Consider the following 22385-nt stretch of genomic DNA (forward strand, 5'->3'; position numbering starts at 1 on the left):
ACTAGTTAATGATAATTTGCTAAAAATAACTTGAGATATTTCTATTGTAAATTTTTATTATTTGACACAAGTAAAACTTGATACTTATTTAATGAAATGTTCTCGTGCTTACACTATATTACTCATGGCAGAAAAATGAGTGTTTTGCTGTGATGTGTTATGAAATACATGTGATATCCTAGTTTGTCTACTGACACTGGGGTCTTGAATCTTAAAAAAAGGCCTCCGATGATGCAGAGGAGAGTGGATCACAGGGAAAATTGGTGGAAGCTCTCAGGCAAATGAGAATTAATCATAGGGGAAACTACCGACAACTTCTGGAGGAGATGCTGTCTAGTTACAGGCTAGCTAAAGTAGAGGGAGAAGAAAGCCCTGCTGAACCAGCTGCTGCAGCTACTTCCTCGAACATTGATGCTGGAAACCCAGTGACAATGCAGGAAAGCCATACTGAATCAGAAAGTGATCTTGCTGACTTAGACAGCTGTAATGAAGATTCAGGGACAAGCATGGGTGATGAAAAAGTATGACTTTAATTTGTGGAGATATTTTTGTGATCTTTGACTTGATGGTTTTTACTTAGGAAGTATAATGTGTGCATTTATATAACGATTTTGTTATTTGAATCTTGGTAAACTAGTTTTATTAATATTCATATAGCCTTGTTTTTTAAGAAGGCCTTTGCATACACCTTTATCAGATAGGTTAAAATTGGCTGTTTATATACTTTGAATTTAATAAAATTGTTATTTCATATTGTATGACAGAAATGAGGCTACCAGTTATTAAAATCAGTAGTTAAATTCATACTAGAAAGGTTTAAAAGTTACTGATTAGCAAGATTACATTATGTTTTGAAAAAACTTGTTAATGTAGAATTTTACTGTCTCACAGTATTTTACATATTAGTATACTCATAGTAATAAACTTGTAATAAATTTGTGTTTTCTTTAATAATTTTAGTTCTTCAAAGAATGGCAGATGCTGGCCTGTAATTTTTTTTTTCAAGGATGATAATGTGTGTTTTTTGACTTGTTGTTTATATTTTATATTTCTGTAGTTTTATTTTTAGATTTCTAAGCTATTGGATATGTGGTTATTTTTCCTTTCTCTGTATTCTTTATGAAAAATAATGTTTGAAAAATCTGTGTATTATAAGTATAGCATTGATTTGTATATTCTGTATAGCCTAACTACACACATACATCAAAATGTATGTCAACCAAGTGTTCAGAATGAAATTATAAGTGTTTTAAGTCCAAATAAAGCATGTGATATGGAATAATCTATGCATGTTGTACTTTTTATTTTTTATTTTAAACAGGTTTGGTATATTGGAAAAATACCCATTAGAAATTCATTTCTACTTATATAAAATTTAGAAAACTATTGGCTTGGCTTTTTTCATTAACTAAAAGGAAAAAAAATTTGAGAAGTCTTGCTTAAAGAAAATCTAGTCTGTTTCTTACCCCTTTTTATGGTACACGATATTAATCTTTGGGCAGAATGAACACACGTAGATATGTCAGAAAATTGCCATGATGAAGATTGCAAGACTGTCAACTTCGCTATAAGTCTTCATCAGATATTACTAATTGCAAGAATTACGGGGTATTTTAAATAGTGGCAGATTTATGAGTTTTGTTTTTGTTAAAATATGATTTTTAAATACAGATAACTATTAGTCACATGGGAAACTATTTCTTAAAACAATTATTTTGTGAATGTAAATAATTAACTTTTCTTCATGTTTATATTTATCCCGTGTCTAAAGTTGGGTAAGGTGTATCAGGAGTTGAAACTTTGGAATCATCAGAGGTAGCTGATGTTTTGATCTATTTTTCCAATGCTGGAATACTTTTAAGTGGTTTAAAAGGAAGGTATTTGGTGGAGAGGGGAGGAAAAAACAACAACCAGTTACCTATCTATATTGGATAGATCTTTGTGTATACACACAATGTACAATACACACATCTCTCTATAAAAGTATCTTTTCAAACGAAGGTAATTTGTTCATCTAATTTGTTTTCTTTTGAAATTTCAATCCAACCTGAAAGTGGTATAGGTAAATAATAATAATATTCTTCCTTTTCTTTTCCTGTAGGGTGCTGGAGATCTAGAAGACCCATGGTAGCCTTATAAACTTCTAAAATGCTTTTGATTCTGAAAATTGGGGGAAAAACTTTTAATCACATTTTCTTCAATACAAGGGAAAAATATTCTTGTGGATTCCCAACGTTTTGTGATATGAGCAGAAAATCATTAGCCATTTCCCATCATTTGTTCATATTTGTGTTTTCTGATAATTGCCACTTGTAGCATTGCCTGTACTACAGTATTTTTGCCAACCTCAGGCATACTGATTCCATCTGTATTGAACTTTGGCCCTAGAAACCAGCGGAGTTATTTCACCACAAATAATAATTGTGCCTGAGGTGCATGGGAATATAGTTAGCTGTACTTTGAAGATACATTATGGGGTTTTTTTGTGGTTTTTTTTTTTAAACAAGACACACAACATATAAGCATGTAAGAGTAAAGAATTGTATGAGATGTTCTTTTTTTCAATTCACCAAGTTGAAAGCCTTTTGCAGCTCTGGCTTAAAATTTCATTTGAGCAATCTACTATAGGGTATATGTATTTATTGTTATTTAATTTTTTTCCAATTTTACCTGTATTACCAAACTGGGTTCCTCAATAATGTCCAAATTGTAATGTTGCCTGCTTCGAGATAAGTGTATTTGGCAATACTATTATAAACCCTTACAAATTTTATGCATGTATCTCCTATATCCTTCAACACACACTAGAAAATCTTTGAAACCAAATGGATTAATTTATGGCTATTTATAATTTGCTTAGACATCTCACTGCTGCAAATTTTTTAAATGATGAGATTTGCCTTTATAATGTAAATTGTGATTTTTGTTTTACATGTGGGTTTCTATAGTTTTAATTTTTCAGCTTTTAAGATACAAGTTTTGTGTAATTTGGTATAAATTTTAATTGTTTACGTTATTTTAAAAGCTCAGAATATCACATTGAAATGACTATAAATACATTTAAAATTATCTATTTTAGAACTAAGGAAATATTACAGAGATATTTTCATGGGTTCAGTAACCTTTCATTTTATAACATTGGGCACGGTACAGAGTGGCTGTCACATAAGGTACTTGAAGATTATTCATTTAATTCTATTTTTACAATAACCTTGAATTCTTTTTGAGTTTTGCATGTATCCAATTAATGCTGAACATGAAGAGTAAAATATTTATCTAAAAGCTATTGGGATAGAAGAAGCAATGAATGTATCCATTTGTACATGGTTTACATGTTGTGGATGCTTTGTAAACACTTTCCTGTATGTTTAAATTGTGTTTCAGCGGGATGTAATTGCCTTTGTGTATAGTTAAAATGAGTCATCATCTGGTCCTGTGTGCAGTGGAATTCATGGTATTTTCTGTAACATTTTCCTGAAGCTGTTTCTGGAGAGCCACACATTTGAATACAGACAGCTTCCTTGATCATTCAATTTATTGTGTACCTGATTTTTGGCCTAAAAAATTATTGCCACAATATATTTTATTTATTCTTTAGATTTTAGCCTTGTAAGTTAAAGTGCTTTACATGATGATGTTAAAAGCTATTTGTCCCTTTACTGGGTTTAGGGGTTGTTAAAAGAATGAAGAATGCAAAAATGGTTTATTGTTCAACTGTCCACTCTGATCCAATCCTGTACTGACAATACCTTTCCAGTATGATATTGTGATGTTTCATACAATGCAGTGAACATAACCAACTTGTTACCTAAATAAAGAATTGATAAAAACAGTGTGACATATTACTACTTGGTATGATTTTTAAAAATAAAAGTCCAGTTTTGAATGTTATTTAAAACATTTTATATAGTTAGAATATTGTGAAATGTTTCGTACAGAACTGTGTAGTTAAATTTTAGTTCCATGGAAGAATTAACTAAACTACATAAGACAATACTAATTAAACCCTTTTCCACTTCCAAACATTTTTAATACCACTTTAACCTTTCTCTGGGAGTTTAGTGGCCCTTGAAATACAAATAATGTGTGAGTTAGCAAAAGAAAAACACGTGTTTACTAATAAGAATTTCCTAATCCCACTGTTCTCAAACATTTATATTCTTAAAGGTTGAGGCTCCCAAAGAACTTTTGCTTTTGTGGGTTATATCTATTGATATTTATTATATTAAAAAAACATTACCTATTAACATTAAGAGCATTATTTTATTTTAAAAAAATATTTTCCCAAACTAAAGAGCACTGGCTTTCGTTTTGTAAATCGGATGGGTTCTCGTATCTGCTTTTGCATTCAATCTGCTGTAATGTGGCGCTTTGAAGTGTATGAAGAGATTTGGCTTCACACACATGTATTTGGAAGAGTATTTCAGGAGTTTCAGATAATTGTGGATACTCCTCTTTGTTACATTACCGAAACTTCAGAACTGGTAGTTTCTTGAAAGTTAGTTGCAATGTGAAATCTGAAACTATTCAACTTTGTACTGTTTTGTTAAATTAAAATTTGACTTACCTTGCAGTTGAACGAATCTACTTTTGCATGATTTAATAACATACAGTGGTCATTTGTAAAATACTGGTTTGTCGAATTATGCCTTTATTGTTGGGGGTATTACAGGTTTCCCTCCTTCTCCTCTCCCCACCCCCATTGCTTTTCTGCACCAGTTCCTGCCCAAACATAGGGAATGCATATATGCATGTAAATCTTTGGCTAATCTCTTCCTGTCCCCTCTCCGCCCTTGCCTCTGAGATTCATCAGACTGTTCCATGTTTCCATACCTCTGATTCTATTTTATTCACCAGTTTATTTTGTTCATTAGATTTCTCATTTGTTTTGATTTATAGATTAAATTGTTGATATTTATTGCTATTTTAATGTTCATGTATTTTATCTTCTTCCTCCTCCCCCTCCTCTTCTTTCTCTTCTTCAAGACTATCCTTCAACATTTCATGTAATACTGGTTTGGTAGTGATTAGCTCCTTTAGCTTTTTGTCTGTGAAGCTCTTTGTCTGACCTTCAGTTCTAAATGAGAGCTTTGCTGGGTAGAGTAATCTTGGTTGTAGGTACTTGCTATTCATTACTGAATATTTCTTGCCATTCCCTTCTGACCTGCAAAGTTTCTGTCGGGAAATCAGCTGACAGTTGTATAGGTGCTCCCTTGCTGCTTTTAAGATTCTCTCTTTGTCTTTAGCCTTTGGCATTTTAATTATGATGTCTTGATGTGGGCCTCTTTAGGTTCCTCTTGTTTGGGACTGTGCTTCCTCTACTTGTAAGTCTATTTCTTTCACTGGGCAGGGGAAGTTTTCTGTCATTATTTCTTCAAATAGGTTTTCAATATCTTGCTCTGTCTCTTCTGGCTGTTTCATAATGTGAATATTGGTACGTTTGAAGTTGTCCAAGACGCTCCTTTACACCATCTTCATTTTTTAAATATGTTTTTATTTTTAGAGAGCAAGAGGAAGGAAGAGAAATAGAGACATAGAAACATGGATGAGATAGAAACACATCATTTGGCTGCCTCCTGCTGGGGATGGATCCCTAACATGTGCCCTGACTGGGAATCAAACCCCTGGTAACAAACTTGGTAACCTCTTGGTTCAAGGGTCGCCAAATCAACCACTGAGCTAAACCAGCTGGACTCTTCATATTTTTTGGATTCCTTTTTCTTTTTGCTCTTCTGATAGGGTGTTTTTTGCTTCCTCATATTCCAAATCATTGATTTGATTCTTGGAATCCTCTACTGTTGAATCCCTGTAAATTATTATTTCAGTTAGTGTATGCTTAATTTCTGACTGGTCCTTTTTCATGTCTTTGACATTCTCACTAATATCCTTAAATGTCTCACTAGTCCCTTGAAAGCTCTCTTTGAGTCCCTTGAAGCTCTCATTAATCCTTGAGTAACCTCATAACCATGGTTTTGAATTCTGTATCCTGTAGTTTGCTTGCTTCCATTTCTTTCATTTGTGACATGTTTCTTTGTTTCTGCATTTTGGCTGCTTCTCTGTGTTTGTTTCTATATATTTAGGTAGAGTTGCTGTGTCTCCTAGCCTTGTGTAGTAGGTATCCTGAAGGGCCCAGTGGCTCAGCCTCTCCAGTCACCTGAGCTGGGCACTCTATGTACACCCCTGTCTGGTCTGTATGCACAGTCTTGTAGTTAAACCTTAATTGCTGTTGGCATCACTGGGAGGAATTGACCTCAAGGCCAATTGGCTGTGAGGACCAGCTGTGACTACAGTGGAAAAGCAGCTGTGCAGAAGACCCCCTATGGAGCAAAACTTGCTTCAGTGTGGTGCTGAGTTTGCCCCTTGAGTGTGGGCTTGTGGGTGTGTAGAGTTGTGATCTAAAGCTGTCAAAGGGTGCACAGGCTCTGGGGCCTCCCAGGAGGTGCACAGTCAGCCACTGCCTGGGGCCACCTGGCAGGAGTATCAGATCTTCAGATGGCTGCTACTTGTATTGGGCTTGTGAAGTGCCTAGGTGAGACCCAGCTGTGAAGAAAAGCATGCTAGTGCTGGGTTTTGGGCCTTTTATTGATATTTTTGGGGCACACTGATGCCAACTACTGCTTGTTTGAGAAAATTTAGCAAAGTCTGAAGCCCGAACTTGCACAGGCCATTCATGTAGAAAAGCTGCTGCAAACAGCTTGGGTGGGGCTGCGAATTGGATGGGGCAGGGACTAAGGGAATCACCAGGGTGGACCAAACAGTGTACTCCAGGCTGATGGAGATTCAGATATGGCTGTCGGCTCTGCAAAGGGGAAGTCCCACCATTGGAACAATGACCCCTGTGAGGACCCCTATCTGAGAAAAAGCCACTCCTGAGTTCCTGACCCAATGCCAGACAATCCAGTACCTCCCCATATATCCCTGGGTCCCCCAAAGCTGCCAGACACGAGTTCTGAAGGATTGAGTTTAAGTTTGTGCGCTGGCCCTTTAAGAGGAACACCTGGGTCTCAAGCAGCCTCTGTATCACTCAGCCACAATCTCCATTGCTCCTCACCAGAGTTGGGGGGGGAGGGCTCCATAGCCGAGAGATCCCTCCTGATTAAAAAAACACACTGGATGTCAGACCAGCCTATTCAGTACCTCCACCCCTCCTACCAGTCTCATGCTTTCTTCTTTACTTCTCTAGTTGTAGAAATTTCATTCAGCTTGCTTTCAGGCAGTTGTTAATGATGGTTGTATTTTAGTTGTAATTTTGATGTGGTTGTGGGAGGTGGAGAGTAGAGGCATTTACCTACACCACCATCTTGGTTCTCACTCCAATTCTTTAGAATATCGACATGTTATTATGCAGTGCTTAAAATTTTTTTGATAATATAACTAATCTCATCAGAAAAAAAGTGTTGGGACACTGCCAAGCTCATGGTGATATATACAGATTTTTCAAAAACTCTAATTTTCATTTGAAAGGTGAAATTTTAGTATTGGCAACAAATATTGTCAGTTTTTTTCCTTAAGTGACAGGCTTATTCATTTTAGAAAATGTCTGTTGAATAACCATACTCTGTCATTCAAGTAACACTTGTGTTCTGTAAAAAGTGGCTGGTTCTGCATATCTTGAATAGTAGCATGAAAAAACCATCACATTTCATCATGTTATGGAACCAGTACTCTCCTTTTCATCATATTTGCTAATAAAAAGATGTATACTCAAGGGTAGAGTTGTAAGAAAATTAACTTTTAGTGCTTAATCAGGACATTGTTAACGGAAACTGACTTGTTTCCCCCCTTTTTTCTTTGTGATACAGCAGTGAAGGTACAATAATGACTAATTTGGTGCTACTGTTCTTATTTGTGCTCAGGTGTCTGCAGTTTTACCCATCATTTCTTTTGCACAATCAGTGCAAGTGTCAGTATAAATAAATAAATAAGTTTGCCCAGGCCGGTGTGTCTTGCTTGGTTGGATTGTTGTCCTGTACACTGGAAGGTGGCAGGTTCGATTCCTTGTCAGGGCACATACCCAGGTTTTGGGTTTGATCCCTGGTTCATGAAGGGAGATGGATGTTTCTCTCTCACATTGATGTTTCTTTCTCTCCCTCTCTAAAAAATAGTTTGATTTCATGGACCTCCTTAAAAGGTTCTCTGGGATCCCAGATTTTTAGAATTGCTGCCCTCATCCCTTTGGAGACAGTCTGTTCGTTTATTCGAAACATCTCAGTGTAATAGTAAATGAATGTTAAAACATACAGATGTGACAAAATCTACTTGATGGTGTGTGTGGGGCAGTGGTGGTTACTATTACACTAAAACTTAGAAAGCAAGATTAAAAAGGTCTAATCTTTAGTATTATACTTTTTCTCTCAGTATTTCTTTGATAGGTTTCAACTTAGAAAATTTATGATTTAAGGCTAACAATAGAGTTTTATATGGCATATATTCAGTTCATTTTAATCTTTTTAGGTATCTTCAGTTACTGTAGATTTGTGTTATTAAGATCTCCTAATTGAATTTTTAAATCCATGTCTTAATATGGCTGAGATATCACATCAGGTCAGCCATATTAAGACAGGACTTTTTAAATGACAGTTAAGTGGATCAGGGCTTTATGCTGAATGTTTTGGTTTCTTTTGGTTAGGTTCTTCAGTTATAACACTTTTGATGCTTATTACTTGAGGTTTTGCTTTTAAATGTTTTTGGATAGCCAGAAGTCACTACAACTCTCGTTTCACCTTGTCAGTTTTCTTTTCAGAGTCTGTGATTCAGTTGAGTTTTGATCTGTTTATGGTGCTGTCAGGTTCTCTCCAACCTAAGTGTTAACTAGACACTTAGTCCTCATAAGAAACCATAACAAAATTTAAAACTAAGATGAAGATTGCCAATGTAGAAACAAAATATCAACATACTTATCTTTGTTTGGGCTTCTTATCTAATATAGCAAATATTGAAATGTCAAGTTGCGTATTTGAGGTTTATTTTGAAAATAATATCTCGTTTAGAAGGAGAAACAATCTAAGCAAGCAAATGCTCCCAAGTTTCTTTACATTTAGCTTATTAATATAAGTACAGTTTATGTCCAAGAGTCAGTTTCTTAATGTGAAAAGTAGATGAGAGTATTTGTTTTTGCCCATTGTCTTAGTGACTTATTGTGGTCTAGAAGTATAACTAAAGCTACCTATATAGGGTAAGATGCTTTTCAGGCAGCACCACTACCAATTCTCACTTCTTGCTGGGTTGTTGTTTTTGTTTGTTTTGTTTTGGGCTATGGAATCTTCTCCCCCTTATTTTCTGTTTCAGTTTTATTCTATCTGGCAAACACTTAACTATATATATTATTTGTCACTCAGATGTAACTGACAGCTCTGCTCTTATAATTCAGGCATGGGGGTTCATAATCTTGGTGTTACGAGGTTAGTTATTCTATCTCTTCATATCCACTACTCCAATGGAGTATAAAAGAATCATAACTTTTATATATGGGTAGAAGCAAAGGTTTGGGACATTTTTTTCTTGACTAATAACCCTAATCTATAATATTGGCAACAGTGATTTCTTTAGTGATTTAAGTCTGCACTACAAATGTGTTCTTATATTCTTCCCATATAATATCTACTTGTAAGAAAATACTTGGGCATGTATTTGAAGTGAAGAGGACTGGTACAATCCAAGAATTACTCTAATATATGGGTCTGATACCTCATTCCCTCTCTTGTATATATTCCCTCTCTGGGGTTGTTTACACTTGCTTTTACTTGTGCTTTATTTAGAGAGCCCTGGATTTATTTTCATGAGATTCTGCCTATGAATAAGCATTTTTAAGTAAATTGATATAGTATAAAGCCTATTTTAAATACTTCAATTTAATATTTGCTATTAAAATTGATCTTAGGCAAGACTGCTTGTAATTATTATAACACTTTTAAACTATTAAAGTACACTCCCAAATTGAAGGTGACTGGATTTTATTCCTGGAATTACAGGTTCTTTAGGAAGCTAAAAAAAGTTTTTATGAAGAGCTCAATTTTAAAATTAAGTGTATTCAAAATAAACTAATAGTCTTAAGCATTTTCAGCAAGTTCAAACTCTTCCTAAAATGATATCCTTTCCAGAGGAAATTACTAGGGTACCTGCTCTCAACCTCCAGAGCAGTTCTGCTTTTGTGTGTTGACTTTTTGGGATTCCAGTTAAGATTTCATTTGAATAAAGGTTCTTTGACTTTGGAAAGTTTGAAAGCCACTAGGCTCAGAGAGTATAAATATAACTAGACAAATGAAACAAGACAGTTAAGTTACTTTTTTACAAGAAAGGAAACAGTAAGAGCAGTTATACTGGGCTGTGAGGGATACTTGCAGGTTTTTATTTGGTGATTTACCCAAGTATTGAGATACTTTGTTACATAGGGTGTCCCAAAAAAGTGTATACACACTTTGAATGATTATAAAGTCAATGTTTATTAACATACAGTTTATTTTCAAATTTTAAAAGAATCTCCAGAAGTGAATAATTTTATTTTTGTCAATGCCTGTTTTCAAACCGATGACCATTCTGGTCCATCTGATAATTCGAAGCAATGGAATTGCAAACATCAAGAATCATTTTGTTCGGTATTTGTGCGCCCTCAACTTATCAACTGTTGCCAGTTTTTAACTGTAAAATAGATTTTATGTATTCTCATAAAAAGGTCCAGTTGATAAGTTTTCTTTGTTCAAAGCTTAGTCTGGCTTCATCCATTATTTCAAATCAGTTAAATCTGAAAAGGATGAATATTCCCCCAAAATGTTTAAACACTTGGAATAATTATAAAGGCAGTGTTTGTACTTCAACTGAGTTTTAAAACTTCCAGTAGCATTTTAGGATGTGTCTCTCTCATCACAGCGATGTTTCTTTCCATTCCCTCCTCCACTCTCTCTAGAAATCAATGGAAAAAATATCCTCAGGTGAGAATTAAGAAATAAACAACAAATTAAAAAAACCAAACAGTTTTTTTTCTGGGGTGCTTAGTGAAATGGAGAGAAGGCCTGGCTTTGCTTCCTTAGGCCGTGAGCCATCTTCAATTCTTGGAAAACAGAATGCTGAAACAAAAAGCAAGTTCCAAGTGTATGTCGTTTATGTGAAACCTTAAATCTCCAAAACTTATTCCAAAATGCATTCTTCCCCATCCCCCATTTTAACATCTTTGAAATTGAGAAGCATCTTAGGTCAGTGGAATCTCACAGTTGCCACTGGCTAGGCAGCTGTCCTGGCACAGTAGTACCAAAGTAGTCACAGCTCTCCACATTTCAATTCCATAACTGGTTTTTGTATGCTGTTGGAATTGTGTTAAGTTTCAATGCTGTTTAGAATGCCTTCAAAATGATTACATAAGATTTAACATAGAAGCAAAGTTTTGTGTAAGCAAATTTCAGGAACAAGATTTTTGTTAATCTGTCCTAAAATGTATTACAAGTGTAAGGTAATCCTGAATGTTATTAAAACATTGTTTCATAGTTTAATTGGAAGCATTTTTCTTATATATAAAAAATGGAATCTTAGAGTTGATGGTATATAATGTATAATTTATAGATACACTAGAGGCCCGATGCACAAAATTCATGCAAGAGTAGGCCTGCCTTCCCCTGGCTGCCAGCACCGGCTTCCCTCTGGCATCCAGGACCTGGGCTTCTCTCGTAGCCCCAGCTTCATCCAGAAGGTCATCCGGAAGGACATCCAGTCTAATTAGCATATTACGCTTTTATTATTATAGGTAGTTGTATAAAATATGCTTGGGAATAATACACAATAATTTAGGACAGTACTTCTTCAGAAGCATTGGGAAGTGTGAGGTTTTTATTTTCTTCCTTCTCCCTGAAAAAAAAAGATAGCAAAATGCTAACATGTTAAATCTGGGTAATAGGTAAGGGTATATTCTGGATGTTTGATTTTTTAATAAAATTGAATTAAAAAATTAAATACAGAAACTAATTGAATTAGTGGTCCTGAGTTGCCTTCCAGGAAGAAGGTACCATTTTATAATCCCAGCAATATACAAAAGTGTCCATGTTTTCTGCTTTCTTGTCAGTCTGGGTAAAAATAAATTAATGAAGTTTTCATTTAATTTTTAATTATTTGATTATCAGTGAGATTGAACATTTTCTCTAATTATATGTCTTTTATTAAAGCTTGTTTACATATGTTGCTTATTTTCCATAAACACATCATTTTTTAAATTTATTTGTGAGAGCTCTTTATATATTTAGGAAATTAACCAATATTATCATCATTCTATCACATGTCATGAATTATTCTCAATTCACCACTTTCCTTTTAACAATTTTTTAAAAATAAGGATGTTGAGGGATGAGACTAAGAACAAAGCTGTCGAATAATCTGAAATGACATAATTTCTGAAAAACTACAATCTCAATAGCATAGGTTCTCCCTACTCCAAATTTTATATCATGCTACTCTGTTTCAGTGCTTTTTCTTATACAATAACATTTTGTTTCTATGTCAATTTTTCCTACAGGCAGAGTAAAGGCTCTTTCTACTCAGTGTAATTGCAGCGGCACTAGAGAGGGCTAAGATGTTCTCTCTGATCTGAAAAGTATTGGGTAGCTCTCTTTAGTCAAAAATATTGCCTTTTATTCCCCGTATACCATTTTAAGTTAAATATAGTAGATTTTTTTACATCTTTTTAAAAATTGAAAATATTTACAGCAAACTAAAGATCTTCAGTGTTCAAGTTGATAAGTTTTGAGAAGTGTCTTAGTTTTTACATTCAAAATATTTAGAATTTTATCCTTTTCTTTAACAGTTTCAAACTACAATTGTATACTTAGACGATCTTTTAACATTCTGAGTAAGTAAATATTTACATGTTTTATTTTATGACTTTGGCCTTTTAAAATTATGTATATAATACGAAAGGAACTCATTTTGGGTTTTGCTACAGGGCAAAGATCTAATGTGATATTTTCTGTTACCCTTTATACCAGTTAATATGTAAGCTGGTTTTGGCTCATTTCTTTGAAAATTCCCTTTTACTATAGGGCATTTTTCTTGTATACTAGTATGCTTGAATGTTTATGAGCATTCTATTTCATTGCTTCATATATTTTATTATCTAGTAAATAAATTTTCCCTTACTAGTCTACTTCAACAAATATTGAATATTTGTTATTCCAGATAAACTTTTGAATAACTTGGCCAAGATTTTCCTACCAAATAAAAATCCTGTGAATGTGGAATTGTTATAAGTGTAGATTAATATGGGGGTCATTCATGTTTTTAGCAGAGATCCATTCCAGGAAAATGCTGCATCTTTCTATTTGTATGGGTATTTCTTTAATGCCCCTAGTGATGTTTTGTAGTTTTCATCCTATGTTCTACACATTTATTAAATTAATTCCTTATTATTTTATACTTATTACTGTTATGAATGAATCATTTACCCCCAATATGTTTTTTAACCTTTATTGTTGAGAGTCTTTCAGAAATCCCCCCTTTTGTTCCTCCATTGTCCCCCTCTACCCCTATAAATATACCTCCCAATACATTTTAAATTCATATCTTCTTAATAGACAAGTGCCTTAATTGCTGACAAAAACAAAAGTTTCAATTTCTATCATTCCCACCAGATGGCACTCTTGGACACATCCATCTGTTAAACCTGCTGAGAGCTCTGAGGACAAGAAAGGCAGAGTGGCTGGCAGACCTTCCAAGCCTCTAAAAGTACAAGGACAAAAAGGTTTTTTCATAAACCTGAAAGAAAAGTGAACTCAACATTATGTAATTATAGTGTTTATGCTGCTATCAACCACTACTCTTATAACCCATTAATGGGGGCAGAGAAGATCTGTCATTGTGCCCTTAAATATCATATTTTTCTCTGCCCATGGAATAAACACCTGTGGCTTCTTGGCAGTATTTCTGGTTTTATTCTAGTAATGCTCATAGTTAAAGGCAGGCTTTAATCTGACATTGTTTCTCTTCTCCAAAAAGTACCATTTAAATGAGAAGATAAGGATTTCTAAATGTATATCTTATGACTAGTTTTTATGATTCCTGGGTGTCGTCTGAAATGAAGAACAGAGTTTGTAAAATTAATATAAAGGGAAGTAGGTTTGTAGCTGGCTTATTCTACATGCCTACAAATCTTAATAACCCCTTAAATTAGACACCTTTTGACTTAATTTAGATGACTTTGAAGACCTATGTTAAGGATTATAGAAGGTAGTGAATTTCTTGGTCAGGTAAGGATTTTCAAATATTTTCTCATCTACTTTTCCCAGACACCAAAAAATAGTACTGTTGGGCAATAATACATCACTGAGGTATGCCATCCTCTTGTACTTTTTTTTTTTTTTTTTTTTTTACAATTCCAACTATCAATTTAATTTTATATAATCAGGGAGTAGTAAATTAACTACACAGTAATTGTATATTCCCTTTCTGAGATTATATTTTTAATTGAAAGGTGCAAGAAAGTATGGTAAGAAAAAGAAACACATGTTTATCCCTTGAGCACAAAGATATGCCAACACTAATTTATGGTTTTCCAAAGAAAATTTATATAAATATTCTGGGAGGTAATATAAAAAAAATTTTAACAGTCGACCTTTTTTAATTTTAAATTTTTTTATTAAATTTATTGAGGTGTCATTGTTTAATAAAATTACATAGATTTCAGGTACACAACTCTATAATACATTATCTGTCTATTGCATTGTGTTTGCCCTCCAAAGCCAAATCTCCTTCCATCACCCTATTTTTTACCCCCTCTACCCTTTGTTACCACCTCCCCTCTCACTCCCCCTCTAGTAACCACCAAACTGTTGTCTGTGTCTGAGTTTTTGTCTTGTTTGTTCATTTGTTGCTTTCAGTTTTTATCCTACATATGATTGAAATGATATGGTTGCTGACTTTTTCTGTCAGGCATTTCACTTAGCATGATATTCTCAAGGTCCATCCATGTTGTCACAAATGCATTATTTCATCTTTTCTTATGGCTGAGTAGTATCCTATTGTACCACATCTTCTTTATCCAATCTATCAAAAACACTTTGATTGTTTCCATATCTTAGAAGTAGATAATTTCATTTAGGAAAAACCATGGAAACGTTTCCTTTCATTTTTCCATATCTGGATAATTCTACGATGTGGTTTTGTAGAATAGCCAATTTCTTTAGTGTGTTGCATTGATTTACTCATGCTTTATGTAATCTCTGAGAATGAATATTGAAATGGATTTACGGGAATCTCAGCTCTGTAGTACTGGTGCCTAAAGATTGCTTGTAGTTCTAAGGCATCTTTAAGGCAGAATTGGAATTAGACTTAGATTCATGCCACACATTTCCAGAGAGTTAGAGATAACCTAAATTGTATCAATAAAACGGTAAGTTAAATGCACCTGAAAGATGGGCTATGTAAAATTATCTTTGAAAAGGAAAGAATTCCTTTCTAATAACCGATTTGTATTATCTTTATATGCATAACTAGAGGCCTGGTGCACAATATTCGTGCACGGGGGTGTGTGTCCCTCAGCCCAGCCTGCACCCTTTCCAATCTGGGACCCCTTGAGGGATGTCTGTCTGCCCTCTCACAATCCAGGACTGCTGGCTCCCAACTGCTCACCTGCCTGCCTTCCTGATTGCCCCTAACCACTTCTGCCTGCCAGCCTGATCACCCCCTTACCACTCCCCTGCCAGCTTGTTTGCCCCTAACTGCCCTCCCCTGCAGGCCTGGTCATCCCTAACTGCCCTCCCCTGCAGACCTGGTCCCCCCCAACTGCTCTCCCCTGCAGGCCTGGGTCCCCCCCAGCTGCCCTTCCCTGCAGTCCCAGTTGCCCCCAACATCCCTCCTCTGCCGGCCTGGTCACCCCTAACTGCCCTCCCCTGCAGGCTTGATCGCCCCCAACTACTCTCCCCTGCTGGCCATCTTGTGGTGGCCATCTTGTGTCTACATGGGGGCAGCCATCTTGTGTGTTGGAGTGATGGTCAATTTGCATATTACTCTTTTATTAGATAGGATAGAGAACCTGGTGCATGGGTGGGGGCCAGCTGGTTTGCCCTGAAGGGTGTCCTGGATCAGGGTGGGGGTTCCCTTGGGGTGTGGAGCGGCCTGGGCGAGGGGCCTGTGGTGGTTTGCAGGCCGGCAACGCCCCCCCCGGTGACCCAAGCGGAGGCCCTGGTATCTGGGATTTATTTATCTCCTATAATTGAAACTTTGTAGCCTTGAGCAGTGCCAAGCCTCCTGCTTGCTCCATGGCCACAGCCATTTTTGTTGGGATTTATTTATCTTCTATAATTGAAACTTTGTAGCCTTGAGCAGAGGCCAAGGAAGGCCAGGGCTGGGAAAGCTTAGCTTCCTCCATCGCCGGGGGCAACTGAAGCCTCCTGCTCTCTCCAGCTCCGTGCCTGCAGCCATTTTTGTTGGGATTTATTTATCTTCTACTAGAGGCCCAGTGCATGATTGAATCATGCACATGTAGGGTCCCCTACACACTTTCGCTTTTTGCGGTGGATTTGGGTGCCTGTCCGCTGGTGCACCAGGCCTTTCAAAAGCCTCCGGCTCGGCGGAGGCTTCTGAAAGGCCTGGTACTGAAGCAGACAGGCACCCAGCTCCCCCACTTTTGATGGTCCGTGGCCGCTGAGGGGGGCTACCCTGCTGTTGAGAGGCGCAGGGGGTGGGACTCCCGCCCCCTGAGCCTCTCAACGGCCGCTGAGGGGGGCTGCTGCGGACACCTGGCTACCCTGCCATTGAGAGGCGCAGCTGGGTGTCCGCGACAGGCCCCCTCAGCGACCGCGGATCTGGCCGTTGAGAGGCGCAGGGGGCGGGACTCCTGCCCCCTGCGCCTCTCAACAGCAGGGTAGCCCCCCTTAGTGGCAGCGGATCCGTGCCTCTCAATGGCCGGATAGGCCACCCCGAGTCCCGCCCCCCAGCCTCCCGCCGCCCAATCGTGGGCGTAGCAGAGTGATGGTAATTTACATGTTACTCTATTATTAGATAGGATAATTGAAACTTTGTACCCTTGAGTGGAGTACATGGCTGGTCAGGGTGTGCGGAAAGCTTGGCTTCCTCCATCGCCAGGGAAACCCAAGCCCCCTGCTCGCTCCGTGGCCGAAGCCATCTTGGGTTAATCTGCATACTCGCTCCTGATTGGCTGGTGGGTGTGGCTTGTGGGTGTAGCAGAGGTATGGTCAATTTGCAGATAACTCTCTTATTTAATAGGATTTTTAAGGGCTTTTGGCTTTTTTAGGGTGGGACACCCATGAATCTGGCAGATAAGAAAGACTGTTTCCTATTACAATGTAACTGTACCAACTATCCTAGTGAAATGTCTTTCAACATCAAAAATGTACACATCAAGCCCTAGCCAGTTTGGCTCAGTGAATAGAGTGTTGGCCTGTGGACTAAAGGGTCCTGGATTTGATTCTGGTCAAGAGCACGTACCTTCATTGCAGCTCTTCCCAGGCCCAGGCCCTGGTTGGGGCTCGTGCAGGAGGCAACCAATCAATGTGTTCCTCTCACATTGATGTTTCTCTCACATCGATGTTTCTCTCTGTCTTTCCCTTTCCTACTCTCCTTAAAAATCAATGGAAAAACAGCCTCGGGTAAGGATTAACAACAACAAAAAGTAAAATGTACACATAGATGCTGATTGCTCTAACACTGGAGTGGGGCAGAATAAGCTACATTTCCTGGACTGATTACATATTAAACAAACCACACAATTCAATTGTATCTCAAGAAAATTGCAGATGCGGGGAGCAACACACAAATGTTCATACGTCCATTTGGGAGAGAAAAGAAATGGAATTGAATGATAATGGTTTTATTTATTTATTTATTTATTTATTTATTTATTTAAATATATTGATTTTTTTACAGAGAGGAAGGGAGAGGGATAGAGGCTAGAAACATCAATGAGAAAGAAACATCAACCAGCTGCCTCCTGCACATCCCCTACCAGGGATGTGCCCGCAACCAAGGTACATGCCCTTGACCGGAATTAAACCTGGGACCTTTCAGTCCGCAGGCCGACGCTCTATGCACTGAGCCAAACCGGTTTTGGCTGAATGATGATGGTTTTAACATCATACATTTAGCCACAGTTATTAGGATGACTTACAGCATCTCTCTTTTTTATCCCCAGTTACTTCAGTCGTCATGTATTGTGGCTTCTGTTGTCTTTACCACCCAAGACCCTCTTCTCCAAAAACTCTAGTTTTCTATATATTTCTTAAAGTATACAACCCAGAAGTGAACATTTATAGTAGGAGCAGAACTGTCATGTTCTTTGTTCTAGCTAATACTGTTCTATTTAACACCTAAATATTGGACTAGCTTATGTGATACCACATGGTACTGTTGGAGTCCTTTGAGTTATTTTTACTGCTGTTAAGCATTCTTTCCCCATTTTTACTGGTGCAGTCAGTATTTTGTGTGTTTGTTTGTTTTTTTGTTTTTCATTTTTTAGGCCTACTTTGCAAGACCTTCATTCTTATTAAGTTCTCTTATGTTAGATTCATTAAACTTTTGAGGTGTTTTGGGATCCATCTTAGTTATATTTGCTTTACTTAAAAATTTCAAATCACTCTAGTTTGATATGTAAACCTTCTATATTGAATGAAAGAAGTCTGAGGGTAGTAGCCTGTAGTAGGCCTCAGAAACTTGTCTTCAGTATGATGCAGACAGACTAATGTATTAATCAACACCCATTTGGTAATAATTTGAGTGCTTTATTTCTCCCAGGTTATCTGTAAGGGAATCATAGGATTTTAATATAATTTCTTGCTGAAGACCTGCATTTCCCAAATATTAGCGAGTAACTGCCTCTAAAAGTTCATAAAGTTAAAAGTCAAACCTACTGAATCATGTTCTTTCCTAAAGACTTAAAAGTATCATTATAATAAGATCTATTCTAGGGCCTTCCTGGAATTAGTATCAAGTTGTCACCATCTTTTATCTCTTCCAAAGACTGGAATGACAGTACCCTTTCTGATGTTGAGGCTGATAACCCTCTGTAACTTCTGTAAAACTTAGACTGGGCCACCCAGAAATAATCTTAGATTTGTTTTCCATCAGTATAAAATAGGAAATAAAGTTCTTATTGGCCCTATCACTTATGCATAATTCAGTTAATTTATTTGGAGCTTTTTCTTTAACCCTAGTCCTATAAGTACTTGCAAATTTCTGATGTTTGTTTTTCTTATGGTGTTTCTTGCATTATGCATTTTTGAAATTCTGAACTTGTTACAGTTCTTCCTATGAAAACTAGTGGCTTCTTTTGTTTTGTTGTTGCTGTTCTTTTTGGGTGCATCTCCCTACTTTATCATATACATATATGATTCCCCACTTAAAATTATTTTATAAAATAATCCCTATGCATTAAAAAAAGTCAAACTACAACTTGGGCCCTGTCTGGTGTTGCTAAGTGGTTAGAGCATCACCTTGTGCACCAAAGGGTTGTGGGTTCAATTCCCAGTCAAGGGCATGTACCTGGGTTCCAGGTTCAATCCCTGCACTGGTCGGGCATGTATGGGAGGCGACCAATCAATGTGTCTTTCTCACATTGATGTTTCTCTCCTCTCTCTCTCTTCTCCTCCCCTTCTCCCTTCCACTCTCCTTGAAAATTAATGGAAAAAAGTATCCTCTGGTGAGGATTAACAAAACAAAACCAAAAAACACTACAAGTTGGCTAACAGCCGGAGCCATGTGCAGCATGTGTCCATTTTATTATATGGACAGAGCAGAACAGTGCCCCATGCAAAAGGATGCTATTCATATCACAGGCAATGGGGACTTACCTGTCACAACTTTCTAGGAAAGTGTTCTTACTAATAAAATAAGCATAAGTATATATTGCAACAAACATCTGACAGTCTGTAGAAGTGACATGACTCAAGAAAGGAATTCTTTGGAGGGGTTTTTAAAATGTATCAAAGATGCCCAATTGGCTGGCAGCAGCCCCGGAGACCTGCATTTGCTCTGGGAAAGGAGGTAATACATTACCTCCTTCTCTCTTGACATTCTCCCTGCCTCTATTATCTATCGCTTCCCTTAAACAATGGGAAAAGGTGGCCCTGGAGGATTGTGGCAGAGAAATCAAGCCACAGGTAGGTCATTATTGAGGACCAATCAGCTTTGGCTTCTAATCTTGAATTCAGACTTCTTGAAAGGCCTCTCAGTGACACACTATGGGTGCCCTTTTCTCTCTCATTTTCTTGACTTCCTAAATTAACAGGGCTCAAAGGAAAGCAAGAAAGAAAGAATGCTCTAGATGTAGAGAGGTTTGTAAATTTCTGCAGATATATGTATATGTGTATAGACAGTAGATTTATTTGTGCACATTTTTGTATGTATGCTATACTTCAATAAAATTTTATTTTAAAAAAATCATGGCTGGTGCAGTAAACTTCATGTATATTTATATTCATTTCCAGTTTTCATCTGTTAATAATATATGAAAGTAGTTAAATAGATGTGGTGGGTATGCTTTGGATAGTGTGAATTAAAATACAGATTATGTTTTATGAGAAACTTTCAGGGTTGGGTGGGGTGGGAAACCTTAAAGAGATAAGGAGCATTTTATTTTTTTATTGATGTCAAGAGAGGGAGAGAGAGAGAGAAACATCAATGATGAGAGAGAATCATTGATCGGCTGCCTCTTGCATGCCCCCTACTGGAAATCAAGCCTGAAACATGTGCATGTGCCCTGACAGGGAATCGAACCATGACATCCTGGTTCATGGGTCAAGGCTCAACCACTGGGCCACACCAGCTGGGCATCAGCAGCATTTTAATCGGGGTAAACTAAACTGCTGTAACAAACAGAAGCACACCTGGAATGATTCTAACAATAGAAGTTTATTTCTTGCTCATGTATAGACCAGGATGGATGTTCTAGGTAAGTCTGCTTCTCTTCCATGTGGTGATTCAGGTCTGAGACTTCTCATCTTGTGGCTACATCATCATCCAGGGCCCTATGCTATCTAAGCAGCAGAACTGGAAAGTGAGCAAAGAAAAAACTATCCCTGCTTCTTAAAATTCTCACCAAATTTAGGGGAATGAAATAGTACCAGGCATATTCTCTTACCACAATGGAATTAACCTAGAAATCAATAACAGAAAAATAAAAATGCACATAATCCATGTGCCAAATAATAAATTATAAGACAAATTAGAAAATATCTTAAACAGAAGGAAAATGAAAAATCACAATATACCAAAAATTTTAGGCTGCAGCTAAGGCAGTACCTACAGGTAAATTTATAGCTTTAAACACATATTTGAAGAAAGGTCTCAATAGAATTTAATTTTTCAATTTATAAAGCTGCAGTAATTAAGATAATGTGCTTTTGGTGCCCAGCTTTATACATATCAATTGAACACAGTAAAGGGTCCAGAAACAGTCTTTGTAAGTATGTAACACTTATGTAGCCACTTATTTTTTCACAAAGTTGACACTATTCAATGGGAAAAAGGAAAGTATTTTCAACAAGTGGTTCTGGAACAAATGCATAGCTATATGCAAGAGGAAAAAAATCAATCCTGACCTCTTTATCTCATTCCACACAAAGTGTAACCTGAAATGAACCACAGACTTTAACAGCTAAAACTAAAATTTCTAGATAAAACATTGGAGGAAATCTTTGTGATCCTGGGTTAGGCAAAGCTCATATAAGAATTAAAAACTGTTCAAGAGACACTTAAGAAAATGAATAGGCAAAACATCTGATAAAGGACTTGTGTTCATAACAGATACATTTTAAAAGGGAGTAGAATATTGAAAAATTGAATGAGCATTTCACCAAGGAAGATATACAAATGGCAAACAAACACCAATGTTCAGAGTTACTAGTTATTAAGGAAATGCAAATTATAATACCACTACAACTCATTAGAATGACTAAAGTTAAAAGACTGGCATTGCCAATTATGAGCAATAACATGGAGCAAATAGGACATTTTTGTTTAATTACATTTTATTTATTGGAGATGATCTCCACGGTCCTTTTCCCATCAAGATTCTGAATGTTGCCCTGACCGGTTTGGGTCAGTGGATAGAGCATCAGCCTGCGGACTGAAGGGTCCCAGGTTCGATTCCGGTCAAGGGCATGTACCTTGATTGCGGGCACATCCCCAGAAGGGGTTGTGCAGGAGGCAGCTGATCGATGTTTCTCTCTCTTCGATGTTTCTAACTCTCCCTCTCCCTTCCTCTCTGTAAAAAAATCAATAAAATATATATTTTTAAAAAGATTCTGAATGTTAACTATGGGCAGAGGTCTGGCATTGTGGTGATAAGTACAATCCTCAGTCGTCTAGGATGGGAGGACCAAAGAAAATCATATTTTCAAATAACAGTCATTGTAAGGATGAATATGCACATGACTAACACCAACAGGAGTTCTGGA

The 22385-nt window shown here is 36.9% G+C and overlaps 1 protein-coding gene across 9 annotated transcripts in view; it reads left to right on the forward strand.

Annotated features, from left to right (window-relative positions):
• PPM1B (protein phosphatase, Mg2+/Mn2+ dependent 1B) overlaps positions 1-13893 on the forward strand; it is a 68574-nt gene extending 54681 nt beyond the window's left edge. The window contains exons 6-7 of one of the 9 annotated variants that reach the window (XM_028140001.2): positions 12785-12829; positions 13608-13893. In XM_028140001.2, coding sequence (XP_027995802.1) covers positions 12785-12829 — 45 coding nt within the window. In that variant the 3' untranslated portion in view covers positions 13608-13893. The other 8 variants (XM_054728497.1, XM_008162184.3, XM_008162186.3 and 5 more) reach the window with 8 other exon arrangements.
• Positions 13894-22385: the final 8492 nt, after the last annotated feature.

This window comes from Eptesicus fuscus, chromosome 16 (genome assembly GCF_027574615.1).
Source record: "Eptesicus fuscus isolate TK198812 chromosome 16, DD_ASM_mEF_20220401, whole genome shotgun sequence".
NCBI classification, from domain to species: Eukaryota; Metazoa; Chordata; class Mammalia; order Chiroptera; family Vespertilionidae; genus Eptesicus; species Eptesicus fuscus.